This window comes from Pseudocercospora fijiensis (genome assembly GCF_000340215.1).
Source record: "Pseudocercospora fijiensis CIRAD86 unplaced genomic scaffold MYCFIscaffold_6, whole genome shotgun sequence".
Taxonomy (NCBI): domain Eukaryota; kingdom Fungi; phylum Ascomycota; class Dothideomycetes; order Mycosphaerellales; family Mycosphaerellaceae; genus Pseudocercospora; species Pseudocercospora fijiensis.
In genome coordinates, this window is record NW_006921537.1 from 1,744,437 (window position 1) to 1,765,378 (window position 20,942).

The following is a 20,942-nucleotide window of genomic DNA, read 5'->3' on the forward strand; positions in this document are numbered from 1 at the left end:
CTACGACAGTAATTTCGGGACGCAGCCGAGGAATCTATAGCCTTCGTAGCGGTAGATATAAAGCACCGCTACGATGCTAAGCATTAGCATATGTTCTTCGAGCCGGGAGACTATACTATACTTAGGCTATATTACGGGTATCGCGTACATAGTTAGAGCTATCGCAAATACAGCAATTAGGCTATAGGCCCTTTTAAGATTAAGAGAAGAATAGGCAAATTAGCCTATAAATTGGAGCTGCCTAAGTTAGTTAAGTTCTACCCGGTAATATCGATCGCGCAGCTCGAGCCTGTACTAAATCTAGCGAAGGACCCCTTCTCGAGACCTTATCCCCGCGTTCTAGCCCCGATAGACCTATAGTCTAAACAACCTACAATAACTCCTAAACGCGTTTTAGCTAAACGTAGCTTAAAGGGAAAGACTGAATATCTAGTAAAGTAGAAGGACGAGCAACTAATAATAAATAAATAGGTTAGAGAAGACGAAATGCGAGAAGGCAACGAACACCTAATTAAAAGATTCGAAGACTCGTAGGTTACGGACAGACAAGTAAATTAAATAACGCCGTCTATAACGTAGAGGGAGCCGAGACATATCGCTACGAGATCGATACGACCTAGTTAAGATAGTAGTAGCGGCAACAACGTCGACGGGAACGTTAATAGACAGGTGCAGCCTATACGACGCTAGCTACCGAGAGGGCAGAAGAAACTAGTATATATTAAAGAAAGCGACGATAAGTCTATCGGCGGCCCCTCTAGGGAGCAGCAGACCGATCCGTCTCTACTAGATACAACCTTAAGCGAGTAGAACCCGACTATAGGCAATAAAGCGCTGCGACCGGAATTAACTAGCTCCGATATACATCGCTACTAGATAACTCGCGACGTAGCCCCTAGTAGTACGCTAAGGGGAGATAAAGAAGAGGACCCTAATTCCGACGATACGACGTCTTACTAAGGATGAAATTTAGCGATAGCGCGATACCCCCGCGCCTCTAAACACCTAGGTAGGAGCCTATCGAAGAATTCTACTATCCTTGTTTACGACGCTACAATTCCCGCTTATTACGGCGAATCGGTACCTTAACCCCCGGCTATAGGTTTTCCCTCCTATAGAGGAAATCTAATAGTGTTTCCGCTAGCATTACCTCTATAGATTTAGATATAGGTTTCGAACACCGATAGACGTAGACTTCCGGGCTACCTTAGCGGAACTAATAAATTCTAGAAGTCGTTTTCCTCGCTTATCGCTTTACTTCGAAAGTTTGTTTTAAGGTTCGCGTATATACGCTACCGTTAGTCGCGCAAAAGCGCGCGGAAGCTCGGACCCTACCGCGAGGTAACCTTTTTCCGTCCTTCTTCGCGTAACAATTACTCTATATATAATAATACACTACAAGTCGGCGGTATGCCGTTGCTACTATAAGCATCTTAGTAATATCCGTACTCGATATCGACTACGCCCTACCGGCTTACCGCGCTATCTATAGCAAGCGATCCCAACCTCCTACGCTAGCGCAAGTAGAGCGGCATATTCGAGATGTTACCGTCGCCGCGCGACGACGACAACCCTAGTAAAGGCTAAGGACAGCCGCGTCCTATGTCTACTAATAGTAAAGAATAGCAGCCTATTGCTAAGGATAATAGAGAACAGCAGCCTATTACTAAGGAGGATAAAGAATAGTAGCCTATTACTAAGGATAATAGAGAATAGTAGCCTATTACTAAGGATAATAGAGAATAGTAGCCTATTGCTAAGGAGGATAAAGAATAGTAGCCTATTACTAAAAATAATGAAGAATAGTAGCCTATTACTAAGGAGGATGAAGAATAGCAGCCTGTTGCTAAAAATAATAAAGAACAGCAGCCTATTGCTAAAAATAGTGAAGAATAGCAGCCTATTGCTAAGGAAGATAAAGAACAGCAGCCTGTTACTAAAAATAGTAAAGAACAGCAGCCTATTACTAAGAAGGATGAAGGAGAATAGCCTAGTGCTAAGAATAAAGAAGAACGACAGTCTATAATCGGAAATGCTAAGGAATAAGAATAGCCCGCAGAGGCTAGGGAGCAAGAGCAGGATACCTACGCGGACTTAGGAAGCAAGTCTGAGTCTACTAGTACGCCCTAAGACGTCGGCGACCCGATAGAAGACGTCGTTTAGTCGACTAAAGACGATAATTATACTAGCGAAGACGACGAAGACGTCGGCGATCCGATAGAAGACGTCGTTTAGTCGATTAAAGACGATAACTACGCTAACGAAGAGGTCGACGAAGTCGTCGATAAAAAAGAAGCCGCTAAGCGAGCGCGTAAGAAGAAGAGAGACGAGAAAATAAAGAACGCCGTACTACCGCCTAGGAAAGGCGAACTTCTAAGAATCCCCTACCTAGATATAAAGCCTAATTTCTCCGATATGTTTCCCTATATCGATAGAGCCGGCCTGCCCCTTAACGCTGTTTTAGATATTCCGATAGCGATAGCGCGTACCCTAAACAACATAGTCGGCCGTAATAGCTCGCTCCTCTACGAAATCGCTATAGATAAGAGGCTATACGGCGTAGAGCCCTTCTTACCCGACGCCCCGGTCTACGCATCGCGCTAGATAGCCTTTAGTATACGGAGGAGCGAGTGCACTCTTACCGGACAATTCTAGGACTTAATCGGCGCCTAAGGAGCCTACCTCTACGATACCTAATAGTACGGTTAGGATAAGTCCGCCGAGCTATTCTATAAGACCTATAACCGTTTCGGCCGGGAGAAACTCGACGTCCTAAAACAAAAGCTTATAAAGGAGGGCGAAGTTAACCGTAAAGCCTTAGTCTATCGCAAGCAGGCTAAAGAAGAGGGTTAGAAGGTAAAGCTATCCGTTAAGGCTCTATAGATTAAAACCGAGACCGACGACTAGAAGGCCGCTCGCCTTAACTAGGTTAAGAAGGCTTAGACTAAGCAAGTAAAGTAGCATAAGAGAAAATTCAAAGGCCGCAATAAGGAGCTAGGGCTCGATATCTGCAACTACTACGAGTAGGCAGATTTAAAGAACTTCGTCGATAAGTATAATTTCGACGCCGACGAAGACAAGCCTACGGACGCCCGGAAGAACGCTATTTTAGGCGCTCGCGCTACGATGCGAACGTCCGATAGCTAAAGTATCTTACCTAAAGGATTGCGCCGATACCTTGCGTCTATCTAGCCTTATTATTTCGACCTGCTCCTATATAAAAACGCGCTCGTCGACTCCGATAACGCATACGGATCTATTAAGTATACTAACTAGAAGTATATCCCGGCCGGAGAGCCGCCTAAAGCAATCTATAAGAAGACCGGCGAGCTCTATCCTCTATAATAGATATAGAATTACGAAGAAGGCCTAGCGAACCCGAAGTTTAGCGTAGACGCCTATTCGTAGGAGTAGGCTATAGCGGGCGAACCTCTCGTCTACGATATTAAATACGACACTTTTAGCAGCGACGACTCTATCCTATACGAGGTACGTAAGCCGGAGGATATCGCGATGCCTACGTACAAGGTTCTATTCTATAGCCGAAACGCGAAATGCGCCGACCTCTTTAAGGAGCTCTATTAGGAGAAGATATCCGAAACGGCGCTAGCCTACGTCGCCCTAGTATACTAAATAACCGAAGGCTAGACCTGCCTTAAGACATATAAGGAGGCTAAAAACTACTTTATCGGACTTTTCTCCGATAGTATTAGCCTACTACTAAATGCCGAAAGCGAGCCTAGTAGGATCGCGGAGCACCTTAAGGCTATCTTCGATATAACCGGCGAGGAGTGCCCCGATATCCTAGACTAGTCGAAGCCCGCTATACTTAAGGGTAAGCTCCTATTAATGTAGCGATCTACGTATATATAGCTAATCGCCGAACTCGCTAAGAATTAGATGTAGTAGTTAGCTTAGAGCGACATCGAATAAGATTTCCGCCGCATAATCTAAAATTTCTAGCTATAGCTAGGACGGTTCCCTCTAGGCCTACGCGCGTTGCTAATAGACCTAATGTTTAGTCTCGCACCGGCTACTAAGGGCCTTATCTTCTAGGACATTCCTATAAGCTACTATACGCTAAAATCCCGAGAGGTAACAACCGATAGAGGCGTGCGGCTAGAGACACTACCCTTCCCTTTATATATAAAGGAAAAGGAGAAGCTTAAAGCTAAAGTGTTAAAGAAATTAGACGCAATCGAGTAGAAGTACCGCGAGGAGAAGAAAGCTAGCGAGGCCGCCGCAAAGGCCGCCAAAGTGGAAGCAAAAGCGGCTAAGCGCAAACTACTAGCGGCTGCTACTAAGAAGCGTAAAGCACCTACCGCCGACGAGGCGCCGACTCTAAAGAAGCTAAAATCCACAATAGCAACTACGACTATAGTAGCTAAATCTCCGTACGCGAAGGCAAAGCGGATTGCCGCCGCTAAAAACGAGGCTACGTAGACTACTACGTAGGACCCTTCGTCTACCTAGCTAGAATAGTTAGGTGCTAGCAAAGCCTCTAGTAAGGGGAAATTAGCTAAGAAGGCTAAGACAAGCAGCGCGGATCCTCCGATCGACGCGCGCGACTAGGACCCTTCGTCTACCTAGCTAGAATAGTTAGGTACTAGCAAAGCCTCTAGTAAGGGGAAATTAGCTAAGAAGGCTAAGATAAGTAGCGCGGATCCTCCGATCGACGCGCGCGACTAGGACCCTTCGTCTACCTAGCTAGAACAGTTAGGTACTAGCAAAGCCTCTAGCAAGCGAAAATTAGCTAGGAAGGCTAAGACAAGCACCGCGGATCCTCCGATCGACGCGCGCGACCCGCCTACGCTAGGAGATAGCGGTGTTGCTCTAAGGGGCCTCTTTATAGACCTAACGTTCCGGCTTCTATTCGGGCGCTATAGATTTGTACGCCTATTTAACGTTTTACGTAAGGCTTATAGCGGCCGAACCCTCTACGGCGACGGTCTACGTCTATCTAAGACCTAGGAAATGGATTTCGTTCGTCGCGTAGCGAGCATAACGGAACTTATAATAGAGGTAGGATACGTAATTATCGTAATGTTCCCTAACTAAGAGTAGCAATAGTATCTAAACTATATCGCGGAGACAGCGAGGAAGTTTAACTATAACTGCTTTAACGCCTACTTCGATACTACGGAGCTAGCTAAGAAGATATAATCGTTTATAGCGGGATTAAAGAACGACGAAGTCTTTCCCTAGGAGGAATATCTTCGGGATATTCCCGTATCCGAGAAAGCCGCAGATATAAAGATTTTCGGCGACTAGTCGGTATATATGCTTAGCTATTCCCTATAATAGATTAAGGAAGCAGTCGAAGGCGGTTAGACCGACCTCCTAGCCCCGATAGACGATTTCCTAATAGCGGCAGTTCCTATACTGCTAAAGGCGGCGGTGTTACGGCACTAGATATAGGCAGTTATTCTCCTACGTATTAACGATAAGACTAGAAAAATCCTTTACGTCGGATACTATAAGTACGATAAGCAAGCTAAGTAGTTAATCCGCTTCCTAGGTAGGGAACTTAAGGACAATGCCGGTTAGGTAGGCGTCCCTAATAGGCGCGGCTATATTGTGTCTACTAAGGAGATGCCCGCTATGCCTCAATCCGACCCCCGTAAGATAGCGAGTGTAAGAATCTTAGCAGGACTAGACAGCTTAGACGGAGGCAAAGCGGGCACCCCTAGCGCTACTATAGTCGTTATCCCTACGGCTAGCACCCCTAGCGCTGCTATAGTCGCTAACCCTATAGCTACCGCCGCTAACGATATCGCTATTGCCACCAACCCTGTATCTATCGCTAATATAGACAAGAGTAAATCCCAACTCCCTATCGACATCCTTCGCGATAAAGGCTAGAGTAGCTTATTCGTCTAGATCGCTCTAGCAGAGCTTACTAGGAAATAGTAGCTAGGAAGCGAGCCGGAAGAGTTGTAGATATTCGTAGGAGTCCTCGCCTATATAGTCGCAGCGGTAACAAAGGAATAGAATTACGTTAAGGACAGGGAGTCTCGCGAGTAGTTATTAGAAGACGAGAGAGCCTTATACGACTACGCTATGTCTATCGCAAAGAAATTCCTCTAAGCCTATAACGTCCTTCCCGAGGAAATTCGCAACGACATTATAGCCTATACTAAAGACAATATCGACTAGGACAACGAGAATTTAGAAGAATAGAACGGAAAGCTTACCGATACGGAGGACGTTGTTAACTATGTGCTAGAACTCTCCTATTTCTAGAACACGGACGGTACGGTTAAGGAAGACATAGAACAGTCTACCCTTCGTCTACTATAGGCGATAGACGCGATCTAACGCTCTAATACTAAAGCTAATTCCGAGAAAGCCGCGATTCGGGCGATATAGGAATTGCTATAGGACTAGGCTACTAGACTTACCTACGACTCCCTTACGGACATTATAGCCGGGCTCGCTAGATTAATCCAGTTAGGAAAAGAGGAAGACCGCGCCCGTATCGGCACATTTATCGCTACCGCCTTTAACGCCCTATACGTTATATATAGGAAGAATGCTATTAGATTCCTAGAGCGCTAGGCAGCGGCTAAAGGCTTAGAATTAGTAACCTAAAATTACTCGATTATAGCCGAGTAGGCGACGCGCAACGCGCAAGTTATTAAAACCTAGACGGAGACTCTGCGGTAGACGACGGTTAGTCTATTAAGTATAGTTAGCACACCTATACGAGAATACGACAGCATTGTAAGTCTATTACAGGTATAGTCTACGTAGTCGCGGACATTTCGCGACTAGGGGATTTTGTTACAAAGCTAGGAGGGAAGGGACACCTAGGCGGCTGCTACTAGCCGCCTTATAGGCATACTTCCTCCGTAGATAGATAGACATAATATGAATCAATACACTTCAAAACCACGTTTCGAACTATAACAAAGGCTTAATCTAAGCAATAGTAGCTCTATATCCGACCTCTCTCGCGGTATATAAAGAGACGCTATATTAGCTAATTATCGATACTACGTATTCGACTAATCTTTACAACCTCGAGCTACTTAATATAGTCGCCGCTAGACCTATAAACGATACAATTAAGCTAGGTATTAGCCTTGTCCGTCCGAAGCCGAATAAAGCGGACTTCGTAAAGTTATTAAAGTCGCTACGATAAGGCCTCGAACAAGCTAACTATCTAATACCTCTTATCGTTAGCACTAATCGAGAAGAGGTACTAATACTAGCTATCGATAAGGTGTTTCCGGAGTTAAAGAACATCGTTTGCGAGTAGTATTTAAACTAAGACGTCCTTACTCGCGTACGTAAGGAGAGAGGCGAGTTTATATAGATTAAATCTAATAGCTACTAGACAGACAGTCCTTTAACTGCTACGTTTATAAAGCTCTTCGTTTATACTATCTATAGCGATACCGAGGAAGAGTTTAATAGTAACGTTGCAAAGCTAGATAGCGTTTATCCTATATTCTAGTCGTACCTCTATAAGAACTAGTAGTACTATAAGACTCGTATTATTAACTACTAGACTAACTAGGTACTACACTTCGGAGCGAAGACAACGTTACGAGTCGAGTCCTACTATAGCCGTATTAAGCTCTAGCTTAACTATAGTAGCCGATATGATATCTTTACGCTCTTCGAGTCCCTTCTTAACTAGTAGCAAGAAGGCTACGATCGCCGCTATACCGCTATAGCGGACAACTTAAAGCGGTATAATAAGCTACTTACTAGCGTATTCTAGGCTTCTGTCTCTCGAGTTATAAGCGACTACTGCCTTCTCGAAGTAGCTAAGCTATAGAAGCGTACCCTTACCCTACTAAGAACTAAGGTTAACGATAATAGCAATAAGATTAAGTACTCGGCCTACTCGTATAGCTATATATACTACCGCTATAACGATTACCTTACTAAGACGTACGGCTACCCTTATAAATACGAGATTATAAAGCTAATCGAGACAGGCGGTAGCCGCGTAGTACTATTGCCTTACTACTTCTACGAGCATTAGCTTATTAACTTTAGTAAGCGGCTACTATGTCTACGAGAGCCGAGGGTTATATTTAGCAACCGTAAACCTCTTACTAGCGGAGCGACACTTTACTTAACAAAGCGTATACTAACGGCTCGAGAACTTAACGACTTAGCTATTACTACGAAGAAGTAGAAGCGAACAAGTACTACTACTGCTAACTTTACTCTCGAGCTAGGCGTATTACTTACTTAGCTAAGAACGACGGTCTTAGCTTACTATAAGTATATAAAGAGCTAGTGCCGTAACTAATAGTGCCCCTACTAGAAGGCTAACCGACCGTATAGACCTGCTTATTACCCTTATAGCTTCGAGTACTATAATCTACGTCGAGAAGTACTCGAATAGGCACCTCCGGCTACTCCGCAACCTCCTTCTAAGCTAGAACTTCTACGCTAAGAGCTAAGTAATATAAAGGTACGCGAAGAACAGCGTTTAATCGAGCAACTTAAATATAGTCGTTAGTAGGCGGTATTGTATAAGCAACAACAACGATAAGCTACTTAGCAATAGTACTAGTAGTCGCTTATATAGCTAGTAGGAAGGCCGCTTTATTACTAGGTACTCTAGCAACAATACTATTAGTTTACTTAGCAATAGTAGCATACTAGTTAGTAATAGCACTATTAGTTTGCTTAGTAATAGTAGTATACTTAGTAATAGTAGTATGCTTAGCAATAGCAGTATGCTTAGTAATAGTAGTATACTAGTTAGCAACTAAGAGACTAGTATAAGCTAGCATATATAGCCTCGCGTAGTTATAAGGCGGTAGGTCGCAATCCGATTAGACCTAAGTAGATAGCTAACAACTAACAATACCTTTAATTTTGCTATACTACTAATTTGCTAACAAACTTTAGCTTTATAGCTATATATAGTAGTATTGTAGTGGTTGCCCGGCTAGCGGGGCCTGCAGCGACGCGATTATCCGCTTCTACACGCGATTTCGTTAGGAACAGTCGATCTCGAAATCTTACATAATGCTGGGGCTCGGGCTGCCAGCTGGGGCTCGGGGAAGTATCCAAGCACGATCTACGCATCGATATGGCCTTGAAAGAGCCTCACGCGCACGTTGCCAGGGTGCAGCATTGTCAACAGGCATTGCGCCGTCGGCTCAGCGTTACCCGCGCCGCGCCGCGCCGAGACGAGAGCATGTCAAGGACGCTCGGCGAACGAACGGGGAACGCTCACGCTATAGTTCTATACAGTACACGTCTCACGCAAGAACAACAACGACGACACGTCCAACTTCCCAACGAGCATCGCATCGCATCGCATCGCAACCATGATTGCCGCTACGTGTCTGCCTCCTGCCTCACCCTCGCCCTCGCCCTCGCCCTGCCCTCGTCCTCGCCCTCGCCCTCGCCCTCGCCCTCTCCGTCTGCCGTCCGCTTTTAGCCTCATCCATCATAAGCACTGGCGATCTTCCACGCCTGACTCGTACCCTTGTACATCGCTCACCTATGCTCTGCTGCTCTGCTCCGTATCCACTACCCACTACCCACTACCCACAGCTCCCTCCTGGGCCGCTGTGCTGTGCTGTGCTGTGCTGCAAATCGCCGCCGTCTGCCGCCACGAGACGCGACGCCCTCCTCCTCCTCCTGCTACCGTACTGTACAGTCATTACTGTACAGTGCCTTACCGCGCCGGAACCTTCCCATGCTGTCGTCATCTACGCACCTGGGTATGCTGGCTGCAATACCCTCTCTGAACCTTGCGCCCACGCCCAACAGCTGTCGCCTCCCAGGCTTCCGATGCTGGTGAAGTGAATGCTCGGGTATTGCATGGTACCAGGGTTAACCGTGCCATACCAGCAACCCACGATTGCCATCGATTCAACATCCTTTGCAACCACCGATGGCCATAATCACTCTGTCCTCCCCGCCCATGAACCTACATCGAAGCATGGACTTGATTTCGCCTGCAGAAACCGCACTCTTCGGCCGCCGCCAGAGTACCGTCACCTGCTCGTCGTTCTCAACAACTTCGAGCTCCTCGCCTGACCTCACTACCGACACTACCGGCGAGTCAGTCCTCACGCCAGACAGCGACGATGACCGCGAGACCTCACCGGTAGTACAAGCGAAGATCGAAGAGCTGGAAGACAGCCTCAGCACCTTGGATGTCTTCGAGGACACCAAGCCCGCCATTGTCACCCTACCACAACCCAAGAAGCGAGGACGACCCCGAAAACATCCCATTGTTGAGCAGAAGAAGACTTCGCATGCGAGATCGAAAACCGGCTGTGGCACGTGCAGAAGGCGGAAAAAGAAGTGTGATGAGACCAAGCCAGTCTGCCAAAATTGCGCCAAGAACAACGTCGTATGCGATGGCTACGAGCCGAAGCAGCCATGGCGAAGTGGCAAGCAGAGATCGCTGCAATCCCTCTTTCGGTGTTCGGTGGGAGTTCCAGCAACGCTGCCACAGCTCATCAGAGGCGTCGACGGTCCTGTGGATCGAATGTTCTACCAATATTTCACTGGCCAGCTGGGCAGAGTGCTCTCACTGACTGACATGGAAAATCCCTTCCTCGAAATCATTCTACCCATGGCGAGAAGTCATGACGGCTTGATGCACAGCTTACTCTACCTTTCCGGCAGCTGCCTCCTAGCCGAGGGAGGACATCACCCTGATTGGGAGCAGCGCCAAGAATATCACTGCACCAAAGCCATGTTACTTCTCCGAGAAGACCTCAGTTCGTGGACCGATCCGGCGCCGGGAAGCTCGACTGCCGTCGTTCCAATCGGCGATCCGAGCATAGCTCAAACATTGATTTTGTGTCTACAGACCGTGTGCAGTGGCGACTTGCTCGGTGCATATCGTCATCACCTCGACGCCATGAAGGAAATGCTCACCACATCGAATCTCAAATTTCCCAACGAACAACTTCGCCACTTCATTCTCGAGTTTCTTCTCTACCACGATTATTCGAGTACGATTACCAGCTTGAAGAATCCGCTGGACCACCGCAGTATAGCGCTCATGGAAGACTTCGCATTGCCGGACTACATGATGCAGCCTCAAGCCGGAACACTGCTCGGTGTCCTGGACGGTCTTTTTGGCTACATATCGCGCATACGACTTCTGCGCGACCAGATTCGGCAGTACCGCGACCAAGGCGTGCAGCATTGGTATCCACACGTTGAAGAAGAGGCCTTCATTCTCGACGAGCTACTGAGGAATTGGACACCATCGTGTCCCCCCGATACTCCGCGCTTTGTCGCATCACTGCTGTACAAGCAATGTACGTGGCTGTACTTGGCGCGGACGACGTTGGCGTCACAGCGAGATCCACAATTCAAGCAAGCTGTAGACCAAGGATTGAGTTATCTGAGAATGTTGCCTTGGGACAGTGATGATGGATCAGGATCCATGCAGAGCATCTTGCTGATGCCCCTTTTCCTGCTTGGCTGTGCGGCTTTCGAACCCGAACAACGACCAGAGATTGCCCAGGCTTTCCAGAGGTTGCAGGAGTGGAGTAAGCTGGGCAACATCAAGTTCGCCAGACAGATCGTGGAAGAGGTGTGGCAGATGATGGATGACGGACGGCAGCATGAGACATGGGATTGGGAAACTATCATTGCGAGGAAAGGTTGGGATTTCTTGGTGACTTGAACGACATTCACGTCACTTCTACGACCGACAACATTAGAGGAGCTTTGATGAGACATTGCAGAGTGAGAAGAGATGGACCACCGTGCTCCACAGCGGAAAAGTTATTGCGTCTGCATATTCAAGCAGATGAACAGCACAGCCTCGGAAGGAAGAAGGCTGGACCGGAGAGGCGAGCGAAGCACGAAGTAAAGGATCAAACTGCCAGAGAAAGAGAGACGGGCGGAATATCATCGGGGCAATCATCTACCTCTACTGTGTTTCTGGAGGTTTTTTTTTCTAGCTTGGCGTTCTGATCCGGACCAAGTCTGAGGGTAATCTGCTTTGGGAGGGTATATTGATTAAGTGTATGGGCGGCCGATCTCGCACCACGACTTTCTGGTGCACCAAAACTGACGACAGAGACCCGTCCAGGAGCGCACAGGCTTGAGATGAGACGAGGGTATGGTATCAGTGAGCGTACGAGATGATGGTGGCATGGTATGAATTTTGGTCCTATTCCTTGAATGTACGATGTATGAATGAAGGCGCAGGAAGGATGTCTCGACTACCTCAAGGCGGCGACGTCTGCTTTGAAGTTGCGCCAGATGGCTGCGCTCTTTGGGTACTACTGTCCATGGTTTTGTTTTATAGAGGTATCTAGTGTTACTGTTAATAACCACCACGACTGCTGGTCTGAGACTGGTAGACAGCGCTTTGAACTTGGCTATAGCCTCTCTCTTTACGATCTACATGTCGAAATGTACAGTGCCGCTGCTACCCGCAGCTGTCGCTTCCTGCTTGAGAAGATGCTTGTTGCGTGTGATACATGGATGGCCTGACTTGGACACACACTCTGTAGAGGCGCTATGTATTTGGGGGCGCCGCTACCGTCATAACGCTGTTTGGGCAGCAAAGATGAAGTATGAGAGTAGACGGTGGAAGTGATCAAGCAAGAAATCCGCGATCCTGCTGCTCCCACAAGAGCTGATGGAGCGTTATCTGCGCTGGTAGTAATGTGATATGCCACGCCTTGCTTGCGAGACAGCACCTGGGCCAATCCGATCCATAATGAGCTGCATCTCTGCGGCGCGTTGCAGTTCGCCCGAGTGCGTCCGTGATCCGGTGAACACTGGACATGGGTGTCGTTGTGGCTGCGACTGCGAGATGCTGACTTGCTGTGTCGACGTGCCGCCTCCGCCCACCAACCGAAAGGTGTCGGGCATGAAGATGGAGAAGCGGTGCAAGGATGAAGCAGGAAGGTGTATACAGTATAGATGTCGCTTCAGTGCTGCTGCCAACCAACTGGAGAATTTCTGGAAGCCGCTGGTGAACAAGAAGAAGGCATTTCGACAGATTTCCTTGGTTGCTGGCCACACGTCATCTTGCAGGAGGTCGACAGGCAGCGTGAGTGGAAAGGCAAGGCAATGTGACCTGACGCCTTCTGCTTCTGCTGGATTTTCCCGTCACATCCTCAGCTGAACAGCGTGTTTCGCATTCTTCTGCGGACGTGCGCGGCATCTGAGTTGAAACGAGAGACAGAAGCCAAAGCGCGGTCGAGGTGAGAGTGGAAACGCCTTCCTCGCCGGCGCACTCGCTTTCACGCAGCACTCGACGTCTGCGCATCTCATCCGTTCATCCTCACACCACACCAACACACTCGCTCAGCCTGAGCGTGCGCACAGGCTATCAGCTGGAGGCGCAATCCAGCCGACAACCACACGCAGCCCCAGCCATCCCATCCCATCCTCTTCTACCTACCTAGTCTTGTCCGCCTGACTGAGCGGCGCCCGATCACCCGCACTATCAACACTTTAGGAGGCATCACTAGTCGGCAGTCATACGGGCGCACTACACGAGCAGCTCTTCGTCGACTTCGTCCTCGTCGAGCAGCTCCAGCTCTGAAGTCGCCACCGGCCACTGGACCAAGACCAAGCGACCGCCCGCCAACATGACGTCCGTCCGCGGTGAGCGCACCATCTATCGTGAGACTGATGTGGAGAGAGAATACGATCCGCCGCGCAGCTCATACACCACAATCAAGCGCTACAAGGTTCCCGAGTCCATTGCTCGCACTGTCTACGATAACGATGATACCACGACCAAGGACAAAGTCATCATCAGGCGCACCGAGCGCCGCGACTCTTCGCCTTCGCCAGCAAGATCGACCCGCACTCACAAGAGCCACAAGAGCCACCGTCATCACGACCATGATGATGACTACAAAACTGAGTACAAAGTGACGGAGAAGATCACGGAGCGCGAACGGTCCCGTGCGCCGAGCTCTCAAAGTCACAGGGACGACGTTGATATCAAGATCACGAGGACCGAGCGTGAGCGCGATCCATCTCCACGACGGGACATTCGATATCGAACTGTCTACCGAGACTATTCGCCAGAGAGACCGAGAAGCGAATATCGTGTGATCGAGCGCGATACCGAGATCACACGAGCGCCTTCTCCGCCTCCAGCAGATCGAACAGAGACCAGGGAGTGGAGGTTTGAGCGAGAGCGCTCATTCTCTCCGCCGCGTGAGCGAGAACGACCCTACGACATTGAGCGTTACAGCAAGAGCACCGAGTACTTCCAAGCGCCACAGCCTCAGCCCATTATTATCAGGGAATCCGCACCGCAAGCACCGATCATTATCCGAGAAGAGCGCCGAGAGCCCCAAAAGATCATCATTCGACGTGAAGAGCCACAATACGAGTTTATCGAGAAGAAAGAAATCGTCGAAGAGACCAAGGAAGACACCAAGTCGCTTGTGAAGCGAGAGGAGCCACCACCCCCAGTTCCAGTCCCAGTTCCAGAGACCAAGCCGGAAGAAGATTACTTTTATGAGCGCAGAGTTGTTGAGCGACGCCGACGAAGTGAAAGTTATGACCGTAAGACGGAGCTGCGACCTAGGGACAGCGCTTCGCAATACAGTAGCGACGATAGCTACGAATACGTGCGACGTGAAAAGGTCACAGACGAAGACGATCACCGACACCACAAGCGTCATCTGGCTGAGGGAGCCATCGCTGGTATTGGCGCCGCTGAAATTCTGAGACATCACCGCAAGAGTCAGGGCGAGGCCACAGGTGGACGTGGTCGGAACGCGCTCGCGGGTGCAGCACTCGGCGCGGTTGGGACTGAAGCGATCAGCAGAGTGCGAAGCATGCGCTCCCTTCGTCGCAATTCCCGAAGCAGATCTCGAAGTGACGATGGCGAGCCAAGGAGGCGCCGTCACAGGAAGCATCGCTCGCGGTCTCGATCAAAATCGCTTTCTCGTATTCAGCAGGTGGGTGGTCTCGCAGCAGTTGCCGGCATCGCCGCACTGGCTGGTTACGCCTTGAACAAGAATAAGAACAAGGAGACCATTATAGTGAATGACGGCCACCGACGAAGAAGTCGCTCTCGCAGACGCCGCCATAGTGTGGATACGTACATTTCCGACGAGGAGCGAGAGCATCGTAACCCTGAACATCGGAATCGTCGCATTGCACAAGCAGGCCTGGCGTCTGCAGCAGCCGCTGGTATCTGGGACAAGGTTCGTTCGCGTAGTCGCGGCGGTCGAGATCGCAGCAAGTCACGTCTCAGAACCGGTGTTCCGATTGCAGCAGCAGGACTCGGTGGTGCTGCTCTTGCTGGACTGTACGAGAAGAATAAAGCAAACAAGGAGGCCAAGAGAGATGCTGTTATCGAGGATGAGATTGATCGTGGCCGGCATAGGAGCAGAAGCCGGTCGAGAAGTAGGTCTGCACCCGCTCCCTATGGCGATGATAGACGCAGGAGTGTTGACGGACGTCCGGGCTTGATAGCATACGGCCACGATCCTATCTATCCTGAATCCCACCGCGGTCAATATAGCGATGAAGAACCCGGACACTACCGACGTCGTGGTGGCAGTGGCTCCAGCTCTCCAGACACTCGAAGACGTCGAAGAAGTCGAAGCCGTAGGAGGAACCTTGCAGAGGCTGGTGCTGCAGCAGGAGTTGCAGCCGTTGCAGCTCACGAAATTGGCAAGCGCAGAGAGCGCAGCAGAGCATCGAGATCAAGAGAACGAAGACGTGAGTATCAAGCACCGCGGGTATCAACCGCATCTGACACAGATGATGCAGGTCCAGAGGACGATTACTACGACGATCGCCGAGCAGACGATCCTTATGCTCCTCCACCTATGGGCAATTCCTATCCACCATATCAGAATAACGATCCCTATGCACAGCAAGCCTACCCTGGCGCAAACTACTTCCCGCCACCGCCAAACGGGGAGACAAGCGGCTACGTGGAGCCTCAGCCTGCTTATGCTCACGCACAGTATAATCCCGCTGATTACGCTGGTCAGCCTGCTACCCAGGCACCTTACGATCATCAACAGGCATACGATGGCTACGGTGAGCCTTATCCGGGCCAGAGCCATCACAATTATGCTCGTGACACTCAGTATGGAGACGAAGGGAGGAGAGGCAGAGATCCTGAGAATGTGAGTGCGCCCATGCCTGTCAACGATGAGGCTCCAACACCGCGCGAATCTCAGGAAGGTGGTACGTCCACATCCTGATGTACCCGCTTGCACATGGTAAAGAAGGTGTTTAGCTGATATGATGGTATGCAGATGGTGTAGCGACTCCACGGCCTCGCTCCACAAGTCGTGTAAGATTTGACTTGGAGTCAAACATCGCGCATTCGCCAGACGCATCCCGTCGAAAGGACGATGCAAAACGTGATGACCCTCGCGATGAACGACGCTCTTCCGACACTGAGGATGGCAAGCGTCGGCACCGTCACCGAAGACATCGCGACAAAGGCAAGGAGAGAGAACGAGATTTGAGACGCGATCGTGAAGACGGTGGAGGAAGCAAGCGTGACAGTACCGGACTCATGCGTGACAAATATGATCGCGACCCGGACGAAGACTCGGAAGGAACGATTGATCTGCCAGACCGCTTTGATGAGCAGGGCAATCGGAAGTCTGAAGATCCGCTGGCAGAGAAGATTAATGACCTTCTTAGCGGAAAGGGAGGTGCTGGAAACATCTTCAAGTCTCTGGCTGAAGGATTTCTGGGTGGTGGTGAGCAGCATGGCGGAGGTAGTGGCGGCGGAGGTGAAAGCGATGATGGTGGTCGTAGAAGACGATCACGTCGCTGAGATAAGAGGCGGTGGATTCTTCTTCTTCTATTCATGAGAGCATGGCTGCTCTTGTACAATTTCAAGATTTTGGCTTTGCATTAACGACAAGAACGAGATGATATGACTTTACGAAACGAACGCATGAAGCGCGTATAGACAGGTTTAAGTTTTGGGTTACCTTTCAAATGAGATGACTTTTTTATCATGCTGTGCCGTTCGTGCAAACTATGACTTCTCGCAGTATTAAACCAAACATACATCTATCTACCTCATAAAGTTCGAGAGCAGCAGAAGTGGTGACGTTCTCAAGGTCTGTCGATCGACTTCGGCTGGACCACCAATGAGAGGCGGCCTGATCTTACCTTGCCTTGCCGTCAAACATCCATCGCCATTGAACTCGGCAGCGCTCGCATTACACTTCACTCACAACACAACATGGCGTCCAAACTTGCGCCATGGGCCTTCAGGGCGCCGTCACAGATGCTGCGAAGCTCCATCAAGCAGCAGCGAAGAGCATTGCAGGTGTCGAGCGTATCGCGAAGCGCATCGCTCATGGTCCACAGAAAGTCGGTACTCTCCCCTTGTGATCGCTGGAGGACCTGCTAACCACACAGCAGCACCGAAGTCAACAACCCTGATATCCCTTTCGAATTCAATGCGCAGAACAAGGAGTTAATAAAAGAAGTCCTGAGCCGGTACCCATCGCAATACAAAAAGGCCGCCGTTATGCCCCTGCTCGATCTCGGCCAGCGGCAGCACGGATTCACCAGCATCAGTGTCATGAACGAGGTTGCGAGGATACTGGAGATGCCACCAATGAGAGTATACGAGGTGGCTACTTTCTACACCATGTACAACCGGAATCCCGTGGGCAGATTCCATGTTCAGTGCTGCACAACGGTAAGATGCGAAGCGTGGGGAGAATGAGGCAGGGCAAATGCTGACTCTGAGCAGACACCGTGCCAGCTGAACGGTAGCGATGGCGTTATGAAGGCGATCGAGGAGGAACTCGGTATCCACCACGGCGAGACTACCAAGGACAATATCTTCACCTTCACGGAGGTGGAGTGTTTGGGCGCCTGCGCAAACGCACCCATGGTTCAGATCAACGATGACTACTACGAGGACCTCACGCCAGAGACTACGAAAGAGCTTTTGCGCGCGTTGAGGGAGGCTGCAGAGAAGACTGGCGCAAGTGGCTGGGCACCAGGTCTTGCGGGCGAATCTGGCAAGAATCAAGTATCAGGCGAGTCAACAGGACGAAAGACCAAGCTGGGAGGAGCTGGATATACACATCTTGGTGCGAAAGTGCCTGCGCCAGGACCTATGAGCAGTCGTGTATCATGCGAAAACTCGGCTGGACAGACGACGTTGCTGGGAGACTTGCCCACGCCTGAACAGACGCTCAGAAAGGATGGGGTGTTATAGAAGCATTCATCAGTTGTAGATATGTACCAATGCAGCCATGGAGAGAAGAGTAGCACTGCCTCAACCACCCCCGGATGTTCAAATGTGCCAATACGAAGACTCGGCGCCCACGTGCCGCCAATGGGGATGGCGACCACGAGATGGAAGTCAGTGCACGGCAGAATGGAGATTCGCAGTGCAGTGTGTGACTATTGCTGGCATCGGAGGTCTCAGGAAGCGGCCGTGATGGGGTCTTGGCGAGATTCTGTGCGGCATTGGACACAACCCCCGAGTCTGAAACGGCCGCTGACGCTCGAACCGCGCCGAATCTGGGCGGGAGCAACGCCACAGAATCGACGTACGGGACATGAAACCCGTGGACGACGTCCTGACCAGACCTCATTTTCGCGCTCGGACGTCGTGCGATGCGAAGCTAAATGCGAAGCTAAGTACACTCTCCGATCCTCACGCTTTTGCTTCAACAACCTTCACCTTCACATGCCGTCTGCTGCTAGCATGCCTATCGTCCTCACTTGCTTCATCTGATTTGACATCAGTTTCTTTATCATGTGCCTTTGACAGGTGCTCTCGTACTCCTCACTCAAACAGCTCTTGTCATTCGTTCCCCAAGTCGCTCCTTTCCACCGTCCTTCACTGAGCTCGAGGTAGCCCCCGACGACAGCAGACATACATCCTTACCCAGTATCCATCTCCAGCCTGCCTATCCAAGCAACGAACGATCGACATACAAGATGCGGTACTTGACTCCGATCCTCGCCGCGTTGGCGGTTGGCATTGCTGCCGTGCCTGTACCAGGTACATACAATAGCATCGCATGTCTACAACAACATCCTAATCTTCCCTACCCAGCTCAAACGGCGCCTTCCCAGCCCTGCCCATCAACCGCTCTCAAGCAAAGCCAATCCGTAGTCTTCGGCTGGCAACTCGCCGGCTCAGCAGCCAACGCCCAAGACCTCGACCAAACCTGCTCCCACCTCCAATCCTCTGCCAACCAAGCAACAACATGGTCCCAGCTCGGCCTCCTCACCACAACAATCCAAACCCCAGTCTGCAACGCCCTCGAACCCAATGCCGAAACAGCTCTGGTCAAACTCTCCGCAGCCAACACAAAAGTCTTCACGACCCTCCTCACCTCCTCCTTCGACCAATCCAACAAATCCACCTTCTCCTACCTCTGCGACAATATCCGTTACGTCCAACTCAACGGCTTCCTTCTCGATTCCGCCACAATCGTAAACGCGACCTGTCAGCTGGGAGCCGATTCTCTCCACCCACAACCCTTCACTACCATCGGCGGCGCCACGGCCAATCAGACTGCTGTGGAAGCGTATAATGACGCACAAAGCAAATTATTCGCGTATACCTATGCTGCTTCCGCCACCTCGACCGATCAACTTCAGACTTTTTGCGCGAATTCTGCGCAGCCGGTCAGACAGGGACGTTTTGATCAGTTGCAGCTTGATGCGAGTTGCGTCAAGTCGACGATCTGCAGTGTGAAGTCGCCTTTGTCTGTGGATGATGCCAAGGCGCAATTCACCAAGTGGACGAGTATGGGCTTCTTGGCTGTGATTCAGAATCTTACGAACCAGCCTGGCTATCTGAAGTGGTTGTGTCATAATTTGGATGTTGGGGGTATGGATGGTGTGGGTTTGGATGGCAAGTTGGTGAAGGCTCAGGTGTGTCAGAGGGCTTTTCCTGGTGAGAATGGGAGTGGGAGTTGGTCGTGAAATTCCAGGTTGAGATGGGTGATTCGAGAAGGCATTGCCTTGCCTTTTCTGCTGTGGATGTGAAATTCCCTCACGACTCCTGATTTCTTACTTACTGTTCTGTTCTAAACATTCTTTCCAAAGTACATACGACCGATATATTTGTCTCTTTATGAAGGTAGCGGCGACTACAGTGCAGCAGCAAACTCCCGATCCATCTTCTCAGTCTCCATACTCCAAAATCATGAATCGATCGCACTCACCTACCACTACTGACTGACTCAAAAATTTAAAGGGCCAACAATAGTAACAATCAACAAGAATTTCCAGCAGGACTGAAACAACCTGAAGCCAAACAAGCATCAGAAAAATTTCCGATGCACGCACGGCCATCGAAGCTCTAGACTCCAGCTACCTCCGTTCAGGCCTTTGTGCATTAAGGATTACGTTCCGCGGTGGTGAATTGGTTCGAATTGCACGTAATAGCATAATTTAGGGTTCATTTGCCGACTTCCGAGCAACCAATCACATACCACTCTACCTAATCCTTTGCCTAAAGGCCTGAAGCTAAACCGTCTTGTTTCTTAGTGCTTGCAGCTATTAAAATACTAACACAACGCGATACGCGAAATTAACTAAAGCAACACTTAGAGCTTATAGCGCTACTATTTCCGAATATAGCGAACTAAAAATCAAGTCTCTACGACGTATACGCGTTAAGTTACACTAATTAAGCCGAGCCTACTTCTATAGCTTTCCGCCTATCTAAACACATCGATTCTTAACATATCGCTACGTAATAAGACAACACTCGGAGGTCCTTGTCCTAATTATTCCGACTAAGGCCCCGTTATCCGAATTTCTATACGACTTCTTATTACTACTATCCTATCGCTTAGCCGAAGAAGCCGCTAGAAACACCTCTCCGATTTTTAACTAAACTAACTCGAGGCCCTTCGGAAAGTACTTCCGATCGACTTTCTTGCTATATATATCTACGCCTAGTATACTAGTATTAAGTACTAGTCGTCGAGCCGACGCTAGTTACTTTCGACTAAAATCGACTACTCTAAATAGTTAAACCG

The 20,942-nt window shown here is 49.6% G+C and overlaps 4 protein-coding genes across 4 annotated transcripts; all 4 read left to right on the forward strand.

The window, feature by feature from the left end:
• Window positions 1–9,874: 9,874 nt before the first annotated feature.
• On the forward strand, window positions 9,875–12,313 carry MYCFIDRAFT_204155 (uncharacterized protein; the record flags this gene model as incomplete). The annotated part of the gene is made up of 2 exons (XM_007930146.1): window positions 9,875–9,920; window positions 10,050–12,313. The coding sequence occupies 2 exons, from the start codon at window positions 9,875–9,877 to the stop codon at window positions 11,630–11,632; spliced, it is 1,629 nt and encodes a 542-aa protein (XP_007928337.1). The 3' UTR covers window positions 11,633–12,313.
• A 366-nt stretch (window positions 12,314–12,679) lies between these two features.
• MYCFIDRAFT_197860 (uncharacterized protein) lies at window positions 12,680–16,741 on the forward strand (the record flags this gene model as incomplete). Its single annotated transcript, XM_007930147.1, has 4 exons — window positions 12,680–13,015; window positions 13,440–15,660; window positions 15,712–16,137; window positions 16,209–16,741. 4 exons carry the CDS (start codon window positions 12,680–12,682, stop codon window positions 16,739–16,741), a joined length of 3,516 nt encoding a protein of 1,171 aa, XP_007928338.1.
• A 417-nt stretch (window positions 16,742–17,158) lies between these two features.
• Window positions 17,159–18,199, forward strand: MYCFIDRAFT_165834 (uncharacterized protein; the record flags this gene model as incomplete). Its single annotated transcript, XM_007930148.1, has 3 exons — window positions 17,159–17,289; window positions 17,341–17,623; window positions 17,678–18,199. The coding sequence occupies 3 exons, from the start codon at window positions 17,159–17,161 to the stop codon at window positions 18,149–18,151; spliced, it is 888 nt and encodes a 295-aa protein (XP_007928339.1). The 3' UTR covers window positions 18,152–18,199.
• Window positions 18,200–18,882: 683 nt separating this feature from the next.
• On the forward strand, window positions 18,883–20,577 carry MYCFIDRAFT_76962 (uncharacterized protein; the record flags this gene model as incomplete). Its single annotated transcript, XM_007929887.1, has 3 exons — window positions 18,883–18,946; window positions 19,001–19,827; window positions 20,539–20,577. 3 exons carry the CDS (start codon window positions 18,883–18,885, stop codon window positions 20,575–20,577), a joined length of 930 nt encoding a protein of 309 aa, XP_007928078.1.
• Between the last annotated feature and the right edge of the window lie 365 nt (window positions 20,578–20,942).